The following is a 22840-nucleotide window of genomic DNA, read 5'->3' as shown; positions in this document are numbered from 1 at the left end:
ACCCCTGGATTCTTTTACATGCCCAGTGTATAGCACTGATACATCTAGATTACCTGGATTTCTTACAAGTACTCCTCTTGTTAGGTTGTAAGTGTGTCTGAAAAATCCCAAAGGTGTTACCCAAGATCGAACCCAGGACCTCAGGAGTGACAGCCAGTGGTCTAATCAACTGAGCTTTCACGCCACCCGAATATAGATCTACACATACTTGACATTGTCACTAACATTAAAACCATCTTCTCAGTCACTTAGTCATACATGCATGACACATTTTAAAATTCATAAAAATTTAAATATTAGTCTAATTAGAATTAAAATAGAGCTCTAATTTTGAATTTTGCAAATATAAATTTGAATAATTTAGTATCATCTATATTCTTTACCTCGGTTAAATCGTCCGCCTGCATTATATAATGTGGAATTTGTAAAGTAAGAAACCTTACATTTTCAAATATTTAAAAATAATCTCCGACTCATCACTTTTTTGAAAAAAATTCGAAGGCGAAATTCTGTGCTCCACTAATCACCTAATTATTCAGTAATAAATCCTGAAATGTACCGTTAAGCCGATTTACCCACGCAACAATAGATAAATTTTTTCTGTTCTCACCTCTGTGTAAGGGTCCATTGTCTTGTGATCACAACATCAATTCAAAACAGGAGAAAATCGTGTGTGATTTCAAAAATGTGTTGACCCGAATGCTGTTTGAAATTGGCGGTTGAAATATCGTAAAATCACGAACAGGTGTGCGGGATTTGAAATTTTGACAGACGCTCTAGGCAATGTAGTTATTGCAAACATATCTATAACCATGATTTTTTAATCACATGATATCCCAAAATAGTGGTCACATGACAAATCACATGATAGTCGGACAGAGATGGCAGATTCAACTAGGAAGTTTCAATACTGTTTTTTTATTCTTGTTATTTTTTCAATCCAAGGTTGTCATTCAGATTCGAATGGTGGATCGACTTGTGCAAGTATACATATCATCTATTTCTTAATTTATAACACCTTGCAAGGTTTATTTCACTTTCACTGCTCGTTTAGACTTTTCTTTTACATTTGACATGATTTGTAAAGAAATTAAATTTAAAGCACTGTGCAGGACCAGGTGTTTATTATTAATTGGAATTGTTCGAAATAATAGCAATGCAGTTTTGAAACATTTTAATGTCATTATATTATCTAATATTGACCAATATTTAAAAGTTTTTATTTTTGTACTAAAAAATAGTTCTAAACAGCTAAAAGGAAACAAGAATTTTACATGGAAATTCCATTCTTGTGCAGTTTATTAATTATCACCAATTAATTAAATCAGCTAATATTAATGAATGAATAAATAAAATAAATAATTTGTATTTGTTGAAAATAATGAAAATGTTTCAATTTACGACTACTAAATAATGAAACCAAGTATTTATATTTATATAGTATTTATACCTTATAAACGTTTTTCTTATTTAAGCATGTGATGTTTTGATGGGCCTTGTTGAACAGACAGCTGTTATACACAATGAAACACTTGTAAATTCATTGGAAAGGATCTGTAACTACTTCCCAGATCAGTTCAAGAAACCATGCAAGCTATTTTTGGATTTTATTGGACCTATTCTTATTGAAATGTAAGGGTTAGGCTAATTAACACTATATAGCTCGTCTGAGCATAAAGTGCTTAAAGGTGAGCTTTTGTGATAGCAGTGTGTGCATTGTCTGTTGTTAGTCAGGCATTGTTATTTACAATTTCTTGAAAGAACTTCACCAAAATCACTTAATGGATTTTGACCAATCTTCACAGGAATGACCATTAGGTGGTCCTCTACAAAAGTTGTAGGAATGGTTCCTGTATGATGCATATAACTAGGTCACAGGAGCTAAAAATAGACTTTAAAATTTTTCTCCTCAGAAACTACAGTCAGTGCCCAGATCTTAAATACTTCGCATGTAACATTACCTTTGGGTCATCTACAAAAGTAATATAAATTACGCCAGGGTCGTAGCCAGCTTTTTTCAACTTGTAGGCACATAAAAGGGGATGTGGAAGTTTAGCACCCAGAAGCCGAAAACAAGTTCAGATTAAAAAGAGCAAATTGCGCGTTCCAAAGTATGTTCAAGGTAAATTATCAAGACAATGATTTTAAACTATGAATTTGATTAAATGCAAGTTTAATGAGGGTGGTAAATCTTGAACACACTACCAACCCCACCCTCGCATGTTTTTATTGTATTTTTGGGACAAATATGACAATGTCTTGATCAACTTGTAGGCACAATGCCTACATGGCCTAATAGTAGCTAGGCCACTGTATGCCCCTGGGGTCTATATAAGTCATGCCCTGCCCCTAATTAAGTTTCTTGTGTGAAATTACAATGCCAAGAGCTTGCTTATATAGATATTTGTCATGAAGCATTTTGTAGCAGACATCTACAAATATTTTAAAAATCATGCAGCTTGGATTGAAAAAAGACAAACCCTAGGGATGTGACTTTATAAGGACTATATAGCAATGTATCTCATGTTTAACCATTCAAAATACCAGCATTATTAAAGGGACACCTCTGAGGGTTTATGACATGATTGAAGTGGAAATAGTTTATTTCAAGATTGTTTTAACTATTGATATAATTAAGGTCTATACCATTTACTTGTATGTAAAAATTTAGACCATTCACTCACTCCATTTCACTTGTGCGCAAGTTGATCTATATCAGATTTTCAAATTTTAAATTTTTAGGGCTTTTAGACCACAGTGGTGTTCCTTTATGATTAAAGTTTCCTTAATCAGTAACTATGAATGTAATATCATAGTCTAGTACATGGCCATGTAACTCAGTACACAAATTATGTTTGTTAATCTAAACTACACAGTACTAAGTGAACACATTCACATTGACCTGCATCGTTGACATGGACATTTGTTTTTTAATGTAATTGGTAAAGTACACAAGTTACTTATTAAATAAACAACAGCGAGAAGGGAGGAAGTTTTATTAACAAAGGGAGGTAATATTGTGAAAAAATCAGTCAGTGCTGTAAATGTTTTATGTTAGAAACTAATGTCTATTGAAATGATAGAATATTATTTTCAAGAGCCAAAACATTGGAATTATTTTCAATTTTTAAAACTGTTAATTCAGTGATTTTTCTGCTTACATAACAGACTCCGCTAAAAGGCCAGGTCTTCCCAATTGAAATTATCTTTAAAATCATGCAGTTTTCCCAAAGATCTGAGCTTAAACTTGCTTTTTTATTTCCCAAATTAGCAATTTTAGCGATAATTTTTCCCAATATCAGAAGGCTAAGGCCTTTTCCCAATTAAGTGAGAAATATCACTGTACATGTACTAAGGCAGTGGAAGAGCTGCAAAAACCAGTACTGTACATGTTTGACTCTACTATTTTGCACGTTTATGATGAAAATGTACTTTGTATAAATCAATTAATTATTTACTTTTGTACTTGATTTCAGTGTTGAAGAAAATGACACACCTGATGTTATATGTCATAAACTTGGACTATGCTACACAGAAAAAGGAAGACAGTGCAATCTTTTCCCTTTGAAGATAAATGTACACATACTTTTCTGTTTAATAAATGTTTTATACATCTCATCTACATATTTGCTACAATAATTCTGAAAAATTCTTGGATATTTCAGATTTTTCTAAAACATATAAAAGTCACAGCGTTTTTAAATCAGATTAAAAAAAAAAATTGAAATGAAATTAGTTTATAATGGGATTTTTAATGTGCAGAATTTACGTGCATAGTATTTAAACCAGAGGGAAGTCAGTGTATGTGTGGTGCTACTTTGGTTTATAAAGGATTTAACCAGCATATTAGATATAAACACTAAGCCAGCTGGTAGCAACTGATTATACCTATACAACCAGTGCAGACCAAGAAGATAGTCCAGCAAATCCAAGATCATGGTCTGCACTGTTCACCATGCAGTCAGTACATATGAGCCGCGTCACGACAAAACCAACATAGTGCGTTTGCGACCAGCATGGATCCAGACCAGCCTGCGCGGCTCAGGATCCATGCTGTTCGCTTACCAACTCTATTACAAGTAGAGAAACTGATAGGGAACAGCATGGATCCTGATCAGACTGCGCGGATGCGCAGGCTGGTCTGGATCCATGCTGGTCGCAAATGCACTATGTTGGTTTTGTCGTGACGCAGCTCATATATTAAAAAAAAATTCCTGTAAATAATGAATAGTTTTGAATAGTTTTGTCCACACTGTTCCCCCCCCCCCAGTTGTTTATGATTATATTTATTCTCCATTTAATAACAGCTTGTTTTTATTCCAGCAAAGATTGTATCATTACACAGAGGACCCTAGACTAGTGAAAAAAGTGAAACATCTGCACATGGTAGGTTAACAAAATGAAGTGTCCTTTTCAAATCTTAATGTTTCAAGAGTTATTGCCCTTGAATATTAGACTGCATAGTTTACAAAACTAAGAAACTTGTTAATGGATATTATAAAGCTGAGAATAGATATGTTTAGAGATACACAATCTGAAATGCATATTTTTAAATCTTCTTGATATTTCAAGAGTTATTGCCCCTGAATGGATAGAAAAATAGTAGACAGCATACATTTCTAAGGAAATTGCTTGTGGATTTTTTATGAAGCTGAAAATAGATATGTTTAAAGATACACAAATTGAATGGCCTTTTTTAAATCTTCTTGATATTTCAAGTTATTGCCCCTGAATGGATAGAAAAATATTTGACTGCAAACATTATTAAGAAACTAGTGAAGAGATTATAATCAGGGTCTCTTTGGAATTCAGTTTCAAACTTTCCTGGTGTTCTTCATTTTTATCACGAAGGAAAATCTATTACAGTTATATTCCAGTACAATGTTAAAATTTTGGAGCAACTGGATGAATAGATAGTAAAATTATAAAAATAAGTTTTTTTTCAAATTAGCTGCTGCACATTAATTGTTAAAGGGCACTGATGGTTTTTGGCATGACGGGACTGCTAATTTTTTTTCTCAAGATTTTTCTCAGTGTGTTGAATCATTCGCTCACCCTGTCTTCACTTGAAAAAAAAACATTCAATTGTGAAAAATGACCCCAAAAGTGAAAAGCATTTAAAGGCATATCAGGCTTAAATGGCATTTATATAAAAGTATGATTTCCAGTTAGTTTTAAGTATATTTCTTCATTATCTTTTGCGTTTCTCTGTTATAAGTGCCCAATTGTTCTGTGCAAGAAATTCAAATTTTATGTTTTTAGACTGTTGGAATTTAAAAACGAAAAATTGTTTCCTCCTTTCAAACATATATTTAACAATATATAAATGAAAAAAAAAAAATTTGAATTTTTTGTCATTTCTCTACAAAATTATTAAAAAAATAAAATTACATTAAAGAAATGTCTTAACAACCAACATTTAGTATTTGATACTAAATGCGTGATTGTGGGTTCTAATTACTAGAGTCTATCCATCTCTTAGCTCAAGCAGGTGAAGTGGTTTTAATTCCTTGTTTAATGCTTAAAGTTTGTTACACCCTAGATTAGCCAAAATCATATTTTCTGTTTCGGCGCCGTAGGACCTAAATTGTGTTGGTGCCCTGTAAAAACCAAACAAAACAAAAACAAGCTGTAGTTGCCATCATGTATAATTATAATAAAAATATATTTTTTCAGCCCAGATTAGGTGCAGGGATATGTGATTTACCAGGAATCAAAGAGATTTGTGACTGGATTAATCTGTAAGTACAAAAAGATTTTGGTAAAGAAACTTGTGATTTTTACACTACTAAAATTTGTAAAATGGACTTGCTCGGCTTTTACATTGAAACAGTCCATTTTATAGAGCTGTCATCGGTAGAGACGGTATCGATGTATCGTTGATATTTTTCTGTCGATCAATAATCGATACACATTTGTAAAAATCAATAATGATGGTAAATTATTTTAATGACTATAAATTCAACCAAAACATATACAAAAGCAAGTGGCCATGTTAAACACCAAGCTGTTGTTACATATAAATGGACACATTTCATAGCAGTGGTGGCAAAAATGGTTAGGAAAATGTATCATAGGACATTTATAAACAGGACACAACATATTTGTATGAACAGAATATATACTGAACCAAAAAAGAAACTTTCGCAAAGTATGTGCCAGTTGTTCAAGGGTACCACTTAGATGTACACACATATATACATGTAGTAGCTTGTAAAACTCGTTTTGTTTGCAACTTATCCCCGTATAAAAGCCTGATATGTTTAATCAACGTAAAAAATCGAGTTTCAAAAGGATTTTAAAACTGTACTAATATATCTACATTCAAACTTGGAGAAAGTTTCTTTTTTGTTTCAGTACATATTTTACCAGGTATCAAAGTGAATTATGAATTATATACAAGAAATAAGGAGTATATTCAATTCAATTCAATTCAATTATTTTATTAGCATATAATTTCTGTTACATAAACATGTTCATCGCCATTCATTCAATTGCGGCAGTTACATACAACATGAGAAGAGCATGAGTATTAATACATCTATATCATGTGTTTACATTGGTGTATTGCTGATATTTGTCATCCGATATCGTCAATATACTTTGCTATGAATCAATGACAGCTCTACCATTTTATGTTACAGGGATTTCATGATCAAAATACATGTATATAAACTGAGCTGTCAATGATATAATTAAAGTCTTATTCTTATATGGCTCAAAATTAGTATAAAGATTTTGTAGTTTTGAATGTAGCATATGTTAGAATTGAGGAATTAAATTTTTGTAATTCTTTTGGTGTCAGAATTTGAACACCTGGTATAAGATCTCAGAATTTCTTGGGAAATTTTTTAATTAATAGATAACATTTTGCAGCATATTATATTAAATTTTGATGTAGTTTCTTGCATAGTCTAATTTTTGTTCAGAAAGAAATCCATAACTGCCTTGTCATAAAATATCAAGATAAACCAATCACAATTAGGTTACCAATTCACTGATAATTAAAAACTTCAAATCACTGATAATTAAAAAGAATCAAATCACAGATAATTTAGCAAATCAGATAATTAAAAAAAAAAATCACAGGTAATTTATTAAGCAAATCACATGTAAGTAGTTTCAAAAATTATTTTTGGTTATGAAAGTGTTTGCTGTTTTGGCAAATCATACAGCTAGATGAAAGTTCATTTTTTTTTTTTTGTTATTATTATTACCCCTCGCTATTTTTATAATGTTAATTTCCCATAGGCCAGTTGGAGTTATTCTTACTGTTAATTCAAGTAGTGTACCATGTGTCTTAAGAAAATTGCACTATTACGTAGGTAAAGGTACTTTTAGATAGTAAAAATCTGAAAAATAAAAACCTATATACTAGTAAACAGTGTCCCAATAAAGTATTTGTTTGGAGTAGTAAAATAACTAACACATAGGTTTGTTGTGCCTACATTAGCTTTGTAAATATATTGAAGACATATATTATTTATCTTTGTAGGATATTTTCTGATCATGAGCCTGCTGTGGACCTAGATGGTGACAAACATAGCCCATATGAGGTATTTGTACCAATAATAATAATAATAATAATAATAATGATAAAAAATAATAATGATAATTGATAATAACGATAATATCAATAACAATTTATTTAAAGAGGCAACACAGTTTAGGCAAGCCCAGTCTCTATGAGCCTCAAATCTAGTATTTGTTTATTGTCTAATTTTTATTGGGTTTTAAGTCACTGTGACAAAGTTTAAATCTTTAAAGTTTGAGCTTTTTGTGACGCCTCTACGGAGTAGTGGCAACATATAGGGATCACTTCTCCTTCGTCTGTCTGTCTGTCTGTCTGTCCGTCACAAAACTTGTCCGGACTACTCCTCATAAACTACTGGTGCAATTTCATCCAAACTTTACAGGAATGATCAGTACCAAGTCTAGCTGTGCATATTGTCAGCATTTTCCGGTTCAATGATTTTTGCCAGAGTTATGGCCCTTTAATAATTTTTTATTTTTAAAGTTTGTCCAGACTACTTCTCTTATACCACTAATGCAATTTCAATGAAACTTTACAGGATTGATCTGTAGCTCAAGTCCTTGCGCATATTGCACGGGTTTTCCGGTTGAATGATTTTTGGCCGAGTTATGGCCCTTTGATAAAAAGGTGTTTTTTTCTGTGTGTTGCCAGATACACAAAAGCTTGTCCCCACTACTCCTCATAAACTACTGGTGCAATTTCATCCAAACTTTACAGGAATGATCAGTACCAAGTCTGGTAAAATAAAACCGTTGTGCATATTGTCAGAATTTTCTGGTTCAATGATTTTTGTCAGAGTTATGTCCCTTTAATAATTTTTATTTTTAAAGTTTGTCCGGACTACTTCTCTTATACCACTAATGCAATTTCAATGAAACTTTACAGGATTGATCTGTAGCTCAAGTCCTTGCGCATATTGCACGGGTTTTCCGGTTGAATGATTTTTGGCCGAGTTATGGCCCTTTGATAAAAAGGTGTTTTTTCTGTGTGTTGCCAGATAAACAAAAGCTTGTCCCCACTACTCCTCATAAACTACTGGTGCAATTTCATCCAAACTTTACAGGAATGATCAGTACCAAGTCTAGTTGTGCACTGTCCGTCTGTCTGTCACAAAACTTGTCCGAACTTGAAATTGGCCATAATGAGGCGACACATGTGATCACTGATCGCTCTTGTACTGGTGGAGGAATACTGCAAATGGTAGGACCTTGCCATTCTGAGTGTATTGTTTCAATTAATTTATTGTTGATGTTTATTGGTTTTAAGTCACACTTACAATGTTAAAATTAAAGATTATTCTTGCACTTTTATTTGTGGAGGAATACCCAATATACTTGTGTGTGTATTTGCGTTTATTTATAGTCGCTACCGGTTGCCCATATGGGCGAGTCCTCCAGGAGAGTATTAGTCATTTTAGATTTTTGGAGGATAGTGCAATTACAGATACAGAAAGATGCCCCAATTCCAGAAGCTTCTCCTGGTTCTTTAGCGTGCCAAGTGTTTAAGCACCCATACACGGGACCTCGATTTTAAAGTCTCATCCGAAAGACTGATTAGTAATTTTAGTTGGCCAGCCCGGGAATCGAACCCACAATGTCGAGATTACAAGTCTCGCGCTCTAACCGATTGAGCTATGCGGGCTGGCTTTTATACTGTTCCGCACTGGCTTAATTATTTCATATTTTATAAGAAGAGGGATTTATAAAACTATATGGGACTCATAGCACTTACAGACAAATATTGAAAAGTTTTTAACCACACAACTCCGTAACTATTGATACAGGACTTTAAATCAAGGGAATGTAACTGGTATAATAAAAACTTTATTTTTCATAATTACCTCCCTTTTGGAGAATCAAGACCACTTTCTTAGCCTTGTTTCTAGTGTCTTTGGATTATGTTCCAATACTAAGCTCTTTTTGCCACAAGTAACTGCTCCACATTAATCACTTGAAATGGCAGTGACATATAAATACAATTACAAATATTGTTGTTGGACAATATTTTACAGAAAAACATATGCCTTTTCCTATAAAGATGCTTTGTGGTAAAGATTAATGGTGCAAATTAAACTGGGTTTTTAAGACATGCTTTCAACAGCAACTTGTTTTTAATATATGTTTAACAAAGATGATTTTTTTCATGAAGGTTGTACTATTTTATTTCAGACATTGAGGGGTTACTCATGGCGAGGTAAAGATTGTGATGATGAGAGAAGGAATATTCACCCTGGGGCAAGGTAATGAGCACTGGAGTAAGGTAATGTACACTAGGGCAAGGTAATGTACCCTGGGGCATGGTAATGTACACTTTGGCAATGTAATGTACACTAGGGCAAGGTAATGTACACTGGGGCAAGGTAATTTACACGAGGGCAAGGTAATGTACACTGGGGCAAGTTACTGTACACTAGGGCAAGGTAATGTACACTGGGGCATGGTCATGTTCACTAGGGCAAGGTAATGTACACTGGGGCAAGGTAATGTACACTGGGGCAAGTTAATGTACATTGGGGCAAGGCAATGTACATTGTATATGCATTGTTTATTATCCCCCGCCGAAAAATTTTGGCGGAGGATATAGAAATAGTCTCCGTCCGTCCGTCCGACCTTCCGTCCTTCCGTCCGTCCGTCCGACATTTTTGTCCGGAGCATATCTCTAAAAGTATTTGAGGTATCAACTTGAAACTTCATAGGTGGATAGACCTCATTGAGGAGGAGTGCAGTGCACAAGAATGATAACTCTACCTTGCATGATTTTTGAGTTATTGCCCTTTGTTATTTTTCATACCTAATTTTTCACCTGAGTGGAGCATAACTCAAAAAGTGTTTGAGATATCAACATGAAATGTCATAGGTGGATAGATCTTATTGAGAAGGAATGTTGTGTGCAAGAATGATAACTCTTCCCTATACAATTTTTGAGTTATTGCCCTTTGTTTTTTTTATGTTATTTTGTCCAGAGCTTACCTCAAAAAGTATTTGAGGTATCAACTTGAAACTTCAAAGGTGGATGGATATCATTAAGGAGGAGTGCAGTGCTTAAGAATGATAACTCTACCCTGCATTATTTTTGAGTAATTGCCCTTTGTTATTTTTCAAAATTAATTTTTGTCCAGAGCATAACTCAAAAAGCCTTTGAGATATCAAAATGAAACTTCATAGGTGCATAGATGTCACTCAGGAGGTGTGCACTGCACAAGAATGATAACTCTACCTTTTATAATTTTTGAGTTATTGCCCTTTTTTCTTTTTCATACTTAATTTTTCAATTCAATTTTTTTCTCAAAAAGTATTTGAGGTATCAACTTGAAACTTCATAGTTGGATAGATTTTACTGAGGAGGCATGCAGCACACAAGAATGATAACCTACCCTGCATTATTTTTCAGTTATTGCCCTTTGTTATTTTCAGCCATCAGTATTCACATAGGTTTCAAATCTGTAATCATTATAGCCATCTGTTTTCATTACCAAAAGACCTCTTAAAATGGAATTATTCCGCTCTACTACATATACATTCTTCCAATGAGCAAACACATTCGGCGGGGGATGGCCATGTTGACATGGCTCTTGTTTATATAGCTTTAAGTAACACAGACATTAAGGAGCGCCAAGCAGTGGTCTAATGGATATAGAAACTGCCTCTGAACCCAGGGATTGTGGGTTTATGTCCTAGTAAGGTCATTACAATGTTTCCTCATATAACAAAAGGACAGTAAAAGTCAAGGAAGCAGATTCAAAAGTGGTTTAAATAAGTTCATAGCTTACTTCATCAATGTGTTTCAATAAATAATGTTTAAACAAAACAGATTCTTTACTAGTCATATCAGACCTTTCCAGACCCCATTAATCCACGCTCTGTTACACACACATGCCTGCAAGCATTCAGCATATAGGTGAAATATGGAACATTTCTTAAGTAATAGTTGGATGAATCCCTCATTGCTCTAACAAGATTCAAATCTTAAGGGGTGAAGCCCCAACTGATATAACCATGCAGCCATACAAGAACTTGTATTTTATATGTTGATAGGTCAGAACTCTTTTGTTTAAAAATGTGCAGCTTAACTAAATGTCAATCTTCTTATTAAGATTAGTGAATAAAGGTCATATGTTCAAAATAACAGTAATTTCACTTCATGATTATAGTTTGACAGGATTCTTTGGTACATGTTTTTACAGACATACCGGTAAAAGGCTTTTATATGCAGGCTGCCATAATACTGTATGTAAATTGATATTTGTTGTAAACTTTTCACCCCTGTTCATTCATGTTAAAGAATGATTTATTTTCTGTTTTCACCCAGGCCTATAGATGGTGACAGAGAAATTGACTCCAACTGCAATGGAATAAAAGTAAGTTATTAAGAATGATAAGAATGACAGTGAGTGACATTTAATAAGGTAAGTTATGTAGAATGATATTTAAGTAGATTTTGTAAAATGACATTAGGTTATGTAGAATGACATTTAAGTAAGTTATGTAGAATGACATTAAGTAATGTAGGAAGACATTTAAGTATGTTATTAGAATGACATTAAGTTATGTAGAAATATATTTAAGCCATGTAGTTATGTTATGTAGAAAGACATTTAAGTTAGTTATGTAGAAAGACATTTAAGTTGTGTAGAAAGACATTTAAGTAAGTTATGTAGAAACACATCTAAGTTATGTAGAAACACATTTAAGAAAGTTATGTTGAATGACATGAAGGCAAGTAATAAAAAACAACAAATAATCAAATCCCATCAAGGGTGTGGATTTCTTTCATGAGAGGAAGCCATCCGGCTGGCATACAGGGGATTTGTTATTGCTACTGAGATGTTCATTCCTACTTGGAATTATGAAAGTGACATTATGCCCTTTCAAGGGCAATAGTGAGTGAACAGGTGAAAGACAAAAGAAGTTTTTATTTTGCCATAATTCCTGTCAAGTTTATAATTTACTTTCATGAACAATAAATAACTCACATGGCCCATGGAAATGTCTGTTGATATCAATAGAAATTTACCTGTAACATTTATAAAAAGAGTGGGTTTTTTTTTAATATTTTAGGCAGATTTATAATATATTATACATACATTTGTATTTATTTTACATATTTGTGTTAATTTTACTTATTTATGTTTATTTTACTTATTTATGTTTATTTTACATATTTGTGTTAATTTTACTTATTTATGTTTATTTTACTTATTTATGTTTATTTTACATATTTGTGTTTGTCTTACAGGGTCATACTCCAGCTTCTAATGTACCATATGAGAACATGTTCTGTGAATCGTCTCAGCCTCGTGGTATAGCTGTACTGGGTGACTCAATTAGTGCGCACTTTCATCTGCCTAGAGAATGGTTCAATTCTACTGAATTATCAGTGGTAAAGTTTATACATTTTTAATTATAGGAATGGCCTCCATCTGTCAGTCAGTCTGTCTGTCCGTCTGCACTACCGAATAGGGTTAGAGGGCAATTTAACTGTAAACAGAACAAAAGAGAATAATAGAAATAATTCCATAACAATAAAGGAAGGGGCCAATGTTCCTCTATTAAACAAAAGATACTAACAATAGAAATGGTCCTTAATCCCAAGTTGGTCGCACGTAGATCAGTATGTCTGTCCATCTGTTAGCATGTTCATATCCGGTCTGTATCTTTTGAACAGGCGAAAAGAAATTGAAACTACTTGGCAGAAACGTTAACCATAATGAGATGATGTGCAGAGAGCATGTTTCACCTTCCTCAGGTCAAGGTCAAGGTCACACTTATTCATTTTATATCAAAATCAAATTTTTTGTCTACTCTGTATACACTTAGTTATTTTATATCAATATCAAATATTTTTGTCCACTCTGTATCTTTTAAACTGATAGAAAGAAATTGAAACTTTTTGTCAGGAATATTACTTATATTGCAACGGTATGCAGAAGGCAAGTTTGGTCTTCCTAAGATCAAACTTGGCCCTGCCCGAGGGTTAATTGATTTATATAGACTTATATAGGAGTTTTCATGTCCGGTCTGTATCTTTTGGACTTTTGGAAGGACTATACTTTGCAAAAGTGTTAACCATAATGAGATGATGCACAGGTTTTACCTTTGTCAGGTAAAAGTCACACAAGTCATTTTGTATCAACATCAAAATTTTGCGTAAAAACTTGACACATCGGGACTTTGACTCATGAATAGGTCTCAATTTAATGACAAAATCTCTAGCCATTGACTCTCGACATTTACAAGCAAGTTACAAAAGGCATTACAAAAAGAAAGGGTGATAACTAAAACAGCTTAAAGTAAATATATCCTGTATGATTAATACTGGACACAGGATCACCGAAGTCCTCAAATGAAAGTAGTTCTAACTGTTTACTTTCAAATACCACTATGGAAATTTGAATGGTAACAATTAAAGCATTTTATCGCACATTTAACGCATACAAAGGCTGTTAGAACACACTGCTGTGTAATTAACACCTGTCATACAAGTTGATTGAAAATCATCTTCGCGGTCACACGGTGCATATCCATATCGGTACCCTCTTTGCGAAATCTGCTGAACTGTACCCTATCTGCACATGCACAGTTCATTCTCCGCTAAAAACAAACCAGCGACGGATAACAATCCAGTAAAATTTCATTGTAATAAGGAAAGGAGGTATGACACTTAGAAAACATATATACCACGGAACACTAGAATGTTTTATTTATGTGCTGATTTGTCATGTGCCCGTTTTTCATGTACTGCAACTTCACAATAAGCTACAAAAAACCGACAAGTCTTGCCTCGTCCATCACCTCGACATACTTTTCGGGCTGCAATGAACCTGTGGCTAAATAACAATAAGTTGTAAATAATGCATATAAAATGTCAAATTTTTAAGGCAATTTAAGGCGATGCTCTTGTTGGTATTAGTGGTTAAAGAATGGATTGTCTTCAAATTTGAGCACAACAATATTTTAGGATAGACCTTAAAGTTAACCAGACAGACCGTGACCTTCACTCATAAATTACCTTCATCTTAAAGGTAATAATTATTGAAATTTTATTTCTTTTGCTTTAACTGGCTATAACTTTGTTATTAATGAATGGATTGACTTCATATTAAGACACAACATTCTTTAGGATATACCTTCATGTATATAAAAACTCAATCCTTGGTAGGATTTCAATGATTTTCATGGGAATGGAAGTTACCACCGCTTGTTGTGCATATTGTGGGCACATTCAGCTTGGCTTCACAAAATGGCCTCCAGAGCTAAACATAGAAAAATCTTGTCCTGCTTTCACAGTGGATTTCTACGAAACTTCACAGGAGTGATCAAGACCATTCCTAGTTATGCATATCATGGGCATGTTCTGCTTCGCTGCACAAAATTGCTGCCAGAGCTTTTATATAAAAATCTTGTCTGGCTTTCACAGGTCAAACTGCTCACCTGGTTGGATTTTAATAAAACTTCACAAGAGTGATCAGTACCATTCCTATTGTGCATATCGCCAGCACTTTCGGCTTCACAGCACTAAATGGCTGCCAGAGCTATAAATTAAAACTCTAGTCCGGCTTTCACAGATCAAAATGGTGGTGGATTTTAATGAAACCAATACTGTCCCTAGTTGTGCATATTGCTGGCACGTTCCACTTTGCTCCACAAATGTTTGTTGGTTTTCAATGAAATGACACAGGAGTGATAAGTATCATACCATTTTGTGCATATAGCCGGCATGTTCTGCTTTGCTGCACAGAATGGCTGTCAGATCTGTAAAGAGAAAAATCTTGTCCAGCTTTCACAGGTCAAACTGCTGGCGGGATTTTGACCAAAATTCACAGTAGAATTAAGTGTCCTTAGTATGGACACTTTCTTAGTTTACTCCGGAACATTTACTGTTTTACTGTAATAGTTAAGATTAATACTGACAGATAACTTGAAACAGGAAGTTGAAATAATTTTGCTAAAAATTACCACAACAAAATGTGAGGACTCATCTTATTTTGAAACTTAGTTAAAAGAAGCACATTTTACAATTAAAATGTTTGTCAATGTGTTTGCCCCTATGACCCAAAATAGCCCTGCTCAGGGTTCACCTTTGTTACATTGACTTATTAAGGAAACCTGAGCTTTGAAATTTTCTCCTTGGAATTTAAATTGCTGAAAGCTTTGATATTTTGCTAGCATACATTTGTATAGCAATGGTTGTCTGAAACTATACTAGATTTATATTTAGAGAGATTAGATATTTAACATGTAGCATTGCCTATAGTGAACCTCTATAAAAATAAAAAAAATGATGCCCCTTTGATCCAAATTGGTCCCACCTAATGACCTACTTTAGCATTTAAGAATGTGTGAAGTCGAATAGAAATGGATATCAGCTGAGCGATGTAAGGCCATTATGGCCCTCTTGTTTTGTTTTTGACCGTTACATTTTTACGCTCCCGCTGAAGGGTGAGCATATAGTCGCCGCTTTGCCCGTTCGTCCATCCGCTATTCTCTTTGAAAGTCTCTATAACTTTGAAATCACAAGAGTTATCAACATGAAACTTTGTAGGACGATAGATCTCATTGAGTAGGTGTGCAGTGCACAAGAACCGTAACTCTGCCTTGCCTAATTTTTTGAATTATTGCCCTTTGTTTATTTTTACACTTTGAACTTTGTCCGGGACATAACTCTAAAACTATGGGAGGTATCAACATGACACTTTGCAGGTAGATAGATCTCATTGAGATGGTGTGCAGTGAACAAGAACCATAACTCTGCCGTGCCCAATTTTTGAATTATTGCCCTTTGTTTATTTTTACACTTTGAACTTTATCTGTGACAGAACTCTAAAACTATATGAGATATAAACATGAAACTGTGTAGGTAGATAGGTCTCATTTGGTAGAAGTGCAGTGTTGAAGAACCATTACTCTGTCTTGGCTAATTTTGGAGTTATTGCCCTTTGTTCATTCTTACACTTTGAACTTTGTCCGGGAAATAACTCTTAAATTATAAGAGATATCAGCATGAAACTTAATAGGTAGATAGATCTCATTAGGTAGATGTGCAGTGCTAAAGAACCATAACTCTGCTTTGCCTTATTTTGAAGATATTGCCCTTTGTTTGTTTTGACTTTTTGACTTTTGTCCGGGACATAACTCTAAAACTATAAGAGATATCAACATGAAACTTTGTAGGTGGATAGATCTCATTGGATAAAACTGCAGTGCTTAAGAACCTTAACACAATCTTGTCTAATTTTTGAATTATTGCCGTTTGATCATTTTTAGACTTTGAATTTTACCTGGGACATAACTCTGAAACTATAAGAGATATCATCACAAAACTTTATAGATAGATAGGTCTCATTGAATAGAAGTGCAGTGGAAAAAACCATAACTCTGCCTTGCCTTATTTTGGAGTTGTTGCCCTTTGTTCATTTTTTTATACTTTCCTGTGTCCAAACCCTTCTCAGGGAACATCACCCGGTTCAACTGGTTCTTGTTCTTATTGATCTGAGACATTGGTGGCTGCTGACTTTCCATAGTAACCAGTGCATTAAACAGGGTCATATACAGGGTACATATAATAAAAAATTATTAAATAAAAACAAGACAATATATATAGGGTACATATTAAAGAAGACTTTAATAATTATTGTCAACAATAAAAGATGAAATAAGTATAAAGGTGACAGCTAAAAAAATTTCTTACTGTATAAAAAAAACTTTGAAAAAAAACTTCATCTTATCAACTAAACTTTAAAATTATTTTCACAAGCAATATCTTCCTCTTCACAAGAGGCTCTTGACTCTAAAATGTTAAGTCAGATATTCAAATGCCTGAAGTTGGATTCATTCTTTCAGTTTCACATGTTTTAATGATATATCAAAATAATATGTACTAAAGTGTGATGACAGTCCTATCTTTTGACATTTGAATAAGCTTGATACACACAAGCAGAATATGATCATTGAAAACTAAAGTCTTCATACTTTTCTTTTTTTATCCAAGTTTATTGGCTAACCAGTAAGCCAGAAAGGAGCTTACATATATGGATGCTTGCTACATTGTTCCTTGCCCTTTGTTGAAGAGAAAGCATGTAGCAGTTTAATGCTTGTTGAGGTCTGTTTTCTTGTTCCATACATTGTCCTAAAATGTTTAGAGCTGTTTCTCTATGTTGTAGGTTTTCATCTGTTTCTATGGTTCTTATAAGTTTACAAAGTGCTTGTTGTTGATCTTGATGTCTATGTAGATGACTGTAGATCTTGTATTGTAGGAAGTATAAGAAAGGTAGAGAATCAACTACCGCCCAGTCCATCCAATAGTCATCATGCTCATCTCTGTGTATCATGTCATCTTGTGTAGATCTGAACATTTCATATTGTAGTTCATGAGGAACACAGTTGATCTCTCCCTGTATAAATATGACACAAAAAGCTGTCATATTTTTGAAATAGTCCTCACTTTGTTCACGACATATCCTCTGGTACTCTGCTGTTACTCTAGGGAAAAGCTTGAAACTGCAGCGACAGATAGGTAAAACAGGATAAGAATAATATTGTTGTTCTGTGTGTCTCAGAATTATTTCAGCTTTCTCCATATCTCCTGTACTGTAAAACACTGAAGCCAATTTAAGTCTGCTAGATGAGATATCTGAGTTTAAACCAGCTGATAGCCAGACCAATGCTTGAGGTGGCACTTGATTATTCTCACTAATGCTGGATGATGCTAGGATAGATCCATATGTGGTAAAAACAAAAGGTGCTAGTAACTTAAATGCAGCATGTTCTAATCTATTATCATTATCACTGAATGTCATCAATATAACTATATGTTGCCTTATTGTTGTAATGTTTTTATTGTGTAAATGGTCTAAAACTAGCTTATGCATTTTACTTATGTGGTTTGCAATGTTTAAATATACTGTCTTCATAACATGTTCATATATTTCAAGGGAAGCAGGAAAATAATGTGGTACCCTGTTCAGTTTAACTTGAAGTCTATAACCAAGATTATCAATATCAATACTAAGTAACCGTTGTCTATCATTCTGTATAAAATCACAAATATTTTTTGAAAGTTCATTTTTTGTCTCAGCGGTAAATTGCCCTGCCATCAAATTATTTTCAGGTATAATGAAATGTGAACAACAGTCATTCTGTACACAACTGTGTAATTTCAATAAGCAGTATGTTAAACATGTATATAAATTGTTATCTTTCCATATTTGTGACTCTGTGTTTTCTATACAATGTAATAGAACTGTTTTGCACATGAAACTTGATATATTGATTTCATTTTGAGGATTAAGGAAGGACTTAAGAATCATTTTCAATAGTACATAGCACCTAATTTGTGTTATATTTAGATTAAACATAACACATCTTTCTGCTGATGATGTAGATATTCTCCATTCCAGTTCAGGATATTGACTGACCTTACTTCCAGTTGCAACAACAAAACACCCAGTATTGGCTGCATATCTTCTCATCTCTTGTGTTGGCCATCTGCCAATACCCTGTCTATGTAACCAACCTGTTGCTGATTGAGGCCATGATTTACACGGATAAGCAAGCACCAAGTCATGATCACATACTCCAGGTTGTCCTTGTTCAGCAATAGATGGTCCATGCTGCTGCTGCGCACCCTGAAGTAAATCATGTATACTTGTGTTTTTAAACAATATTCTTCCTCTTCCATCAGTAATATGGTGTTCATCAGGAATGACAGTGATAGGAAGAGGTTCATCATGTCTGAGTCGTTGTAAGAAACAATACCCGGGGGTAGTGTTCTCATCCTGTATCATGAGGTAGTTTCTCTTGCCATGTTCCCACTCTGACCAGTCTTGTATTATATTGGCTTCATGATTACAGCATAGCATATCAAAGTCTGAATCAAGTCCTATAGTAGTTGTACCTTCACTTTGACTCCCTAGGTTATAGTAAGCTACATTTTGACAAATTAACCTGTCTGTGATATTACATATAGTCTCCATCAGCATGCTGTTTCTTCTCCTTCCCATCACCATTCTTTCATTGACACCAATGTCATGTAAAACCTCTGATAACATCAATGATAAGTTTTCTCTGCAGTCAGGTTCTTGAAACATTCTGTAATATATTAGTAAAAGAGAAAATTGTTTTGGTCAGCAGTCAAATTGGTTTTATCACATACTTCTACTTGTTACTAATTTGTCCTTAATCTGGACATTAGGAAACATAAGATAAATAAGTTCGGAAAGTTATCAATTGATCAAGATTATTGCATATTTTTCTTTATTTGGTTGTGGTATTTTTTTTATCTATTACGTAAATTTGAATATTTGTATATAAGAGAGACACTAAAATTTAACACTCATTCAATTATTCATGTAACTATCTCTTACATAATTCATTTAATACAAAAGGCAAATAGTGTGTATAAACAGGTATAAGTATATATGATAATAAATGAAGCTGAGTTAAAATAAAGTTTAAAACTTACTTTGAATTTTGGATAAAGATTTCTTAAAAATAATCAAGAGAACAATATTTCTTTTCATTTGACCAGATATGTGGAAATTTAGATTTATATAACACCACAATATATTGTGAAAAAAATACATTATAATGTAAAACATAATTATGTATATTTCTATTTAATTAAAATACATAATTTATTTTAACAAATATTTTATTTTTTTGAGATTGATGAAAAGGAGACACAAAAATTAAAAACACAGTGTCTAAAATATTGCCTGAACTACATTCTTACATAATTTATTCTATATAAATGAGAAACTGTGTATTTAGAATAAAGTTTTAAACTTACTTTGAATGTTGTATTTAACAGAATTTTGTAAAAATAATCAAGAATAACTGTTTCTTTCCTTTTTGACGAGATAGATGGAAAGTTTGCTATTTTTTCTTCCTCTCTTGGTTTTGAATGAAATGAAAGGGAAATAACTCACTTCCTTTCATAACAGTGGTAAGGAGAGTTAATTAAATAATGTCCCTTTTACATTTTTTAGCTCACCTGAGCGCAGCATGCTCATGGTGAGCTATTGTAATCCCCCACCGTTTGTCGTCATGTGTCTGTGTGTCATGCGTCATGAACAATTTCTTGACACAACATATCCTCTGAAACCAATAACTGCACAGTAACCAATTGATCCCCTGCCAAACTTGTGCAAATAGTTCCGGACTGTTGCATAAGTAGGTCATGGGGCCAGAAAAGGAGTTTCAAAAATGCAAACTCAAAAATCTTCTTGTCTGAATGTACATGACCCAGAGCTTTGATATTTGATATATGATATCATCTTTAGGTCCTCTAACAAAGTTGCCCCGAGTGACAAAAAAGGCCCTGCCCCGGGGGGATCATAGTTTTTCCTTATATGTATATATAGTTAAAACTTAAAAAATCTTCTCCTCTGAATTGACAAAGGCTACAGCTTAGATATTTGGTGTGAAGCATTGTGTAGTGGTACTCTACCAATATTGTTCAAATTATAGGCCTGGTTTTAAAATTTGCCCCACCCTGGGGTCATAAGTTTCCTTATGTGTATATAGTAAAACTTAAAATAATTTCTTGTCTGTAGGTTTATGGCTTAGAGTTTAGATATTTAGTATATAATATCATTAATAGGTTGGTCAAATTTGCCCCTAATGTCAAAATAAGCCCGCCATGTGAGGGTCATAGATTTTCCTTATGTGTATATATTAAAAACTTAAAAATTCTTCTCCTCTGAATTGACAAAGGCTAGATGTAAGGTATTTGATGTGAAGCTATTTGAAGTGGTACTCTACCAAGATTGTTCAAATTATAGCCCTGAGGCCAAAAGTAGCACCGCCCTGGGGGTAACGGGTTTTCTTTACATGTGTATAGTAAAAACTTAAAATATCTTCATACGGCTTAGAGCTCTGATATTTGGTTTGTAATATCATCTATATTTCCATCACAATAGTTGTTCAAATTTTGCCCCTAGTGTCAAAATATGTCTTCCCCGGGGATCATAGGTTTTCCTTATATGTATACTATGTATAAAGTAAAATTTTAAAAAACTTCTCCTCTGAATATTGAGAAGCTAGAGGTTAGAAAATTGGCATGAAGCATTGTGTAGTCAAATATAGCCCTTGGGTCAAAATTGACCCAGCCCCGGGGGTCATAGGTTTTCCTTATATGTATATAGTAAAAAGTTAAAAATATTCTTCATCACTTTGTCATGTTAATCACTGGAAGGAAACATGGCCTGTGAAATATTTGTTGTCATATTTATCACTTGAAGGAAACATGGCCTGTGAAATATTTGTTGTCATGTTTATTACTTGAAGGAAACATGGCCTGTGAAATATTTGTTGTCATGTTTATCATTTGAAGGAAACATGGCCTGTGAAATATTTGTTGTCATGTTAATCACTGGAAGGAAACATGTCCTGCGAAATATTTGTTGTCATGTTTATCACTTGAAGGAAACATGGCCTGTGAAATATTTGTTGTCATGTTTATCACTTGAAGGAAACATGGCCTGTGAAATATTTGTTGTCATGTTTATCACTTGAAGGAAACATGGCCTATGAAATATTTGTTGTCATGTTTATCACTTGAAGGAAACATGGTCTGTGAAATATTTGTTGTCATGTTTATCACTTGAAGGAAGCATGTCCTGTGAAATATTTGTTGTCATTTTAATCACTTGAAGGAAACATGGCCTGTGAAATATTTGTTGTTATGTTTGTTTCAGGCAAACTTTGAGCCATTGCCGTACATTGCTGAAAATGAGCTTGATTGGCCGGAACTCTCTTATGGAACTGGTAATGATACTTTCTTGTATATATAAGATCGTAAAGTAAAGATAGTTTCAATAGATCCAATATTTGAGCAATATTATACAATTTTTGACTTAAGTGAGCCATCGAATATGATGTGATATTCACCAGCAGACTGAGGTGATAGGGCATCAAACAAATAATATAAAATGAAACGTGATTAAGCATTTAAGGATGTTATGATCATCGAATATCTGATTTTGTTTTAGAATCAGGGAAAATCCTATTCAGCCATTTAATGATTTTATTTCCAGGGAATATGATTTATTATTATATTGAATGGATATTGAATGAGTGTAGATTAAATAACATGTTGAATAAAATCACATTCTGCAGCCTCTGCTTTGTATAGTTGAGATCTCTACTGATATTTTTAGGATTTATGAATGCTACAGAGGAACTGAGTAAAGTTATACATGGTCATACTGATTCTTTATACCTGAGACTATGGCAACGGAACAGATGTAACTTTAGGGATTATCAGAACATTGCCGTGAATGGTAAGTTTCGATTTTAGTGTTTTAAT

At 33.6% G+C, this 22840-nt stretch overlaps 2 protein-coding genes across 2 annotated transcripts in view; one reads left to right on the top strand and one right to left on the bottom strand.

Moving 5' to 3' along the window:
• LOC132716423 (anillin-like) overlaps positions 1–537 on the bottom strand; it is a 51405-nt gene extending 50868 nt beyond the window's left edge. The window contains exon 1 of the mRNA XM_060699695.1: positions 384–537. Coding sequence (XP_060555678.1) covers positions 384–407 — 24 coding nt within the window. The 5' untranslated portion in view covers positions 408–537. The remainder of the gene's footprint in view (positions 1–383) is intronic.
• A 169-nt stretch (positions 538–706) lies between these two features.
• The window catches only part of LOC132716416 (acyloxyacyl hydrolase-like), a 40831-nt gene continuing 18697 nt past the window's right edge, over positions 707–22840 (top strand). The window contains exons 1-11 of the mRNA XM_060699688.1: positions 707–984; positions 1476–1632; positions 3477–3576; positions 4324–4386; positions 5677–5741; positions 7496–7556; positions 9703–9773; positions 11843–11891; positions 12770–12913; positions 22230–22299; positions 22692–22814. Of these exons, the coding sequence (XP_060555671.1) occupies positions 882–984; positions 1476–1632; positions 3477–3576; positions 4324–4386; positions 5677–5741; positions 7496–7556; positions 9703–9773; positions 11843–11891; positions 12770–12913; positions 22230–22299; positions 22692–22814 (1006 nt within the window). The 5' untranslated portion in view covers positions 707–881. The remainder of the gene's footprint in view (positions 985–1475; positions 1633–3476; positions 3577–4323; positions 4387–5676; positions 5742–7495; positions 7557–9702; positions 9774–11842; positions 11892–12769; positions 12914–22229; positions 22300–22691; positions 22815–22840) is intronic.

Source organism: Ruditapes philippinarum, unplaced genomic scaffold (genome assembly GCF_026571515.1).
Source record: "Ruditapes philippinarum isolate M1 unplaced genomic scaffold, ASM2657151v2 ctg4437_1_1_1_1, whole genome shotgun sequence".
NCBI classification, from domain to species: Eukaryota; Metazoa; Mollusca; class Bivalvia; order Venerida; family Veneridae; genus Ruditapes; species Ruditapes philippinarum.
Note: the sequence above shows the minus strand (reverse complement) of the source record. Positions and strands in the feature narration are given on the sequence as shown.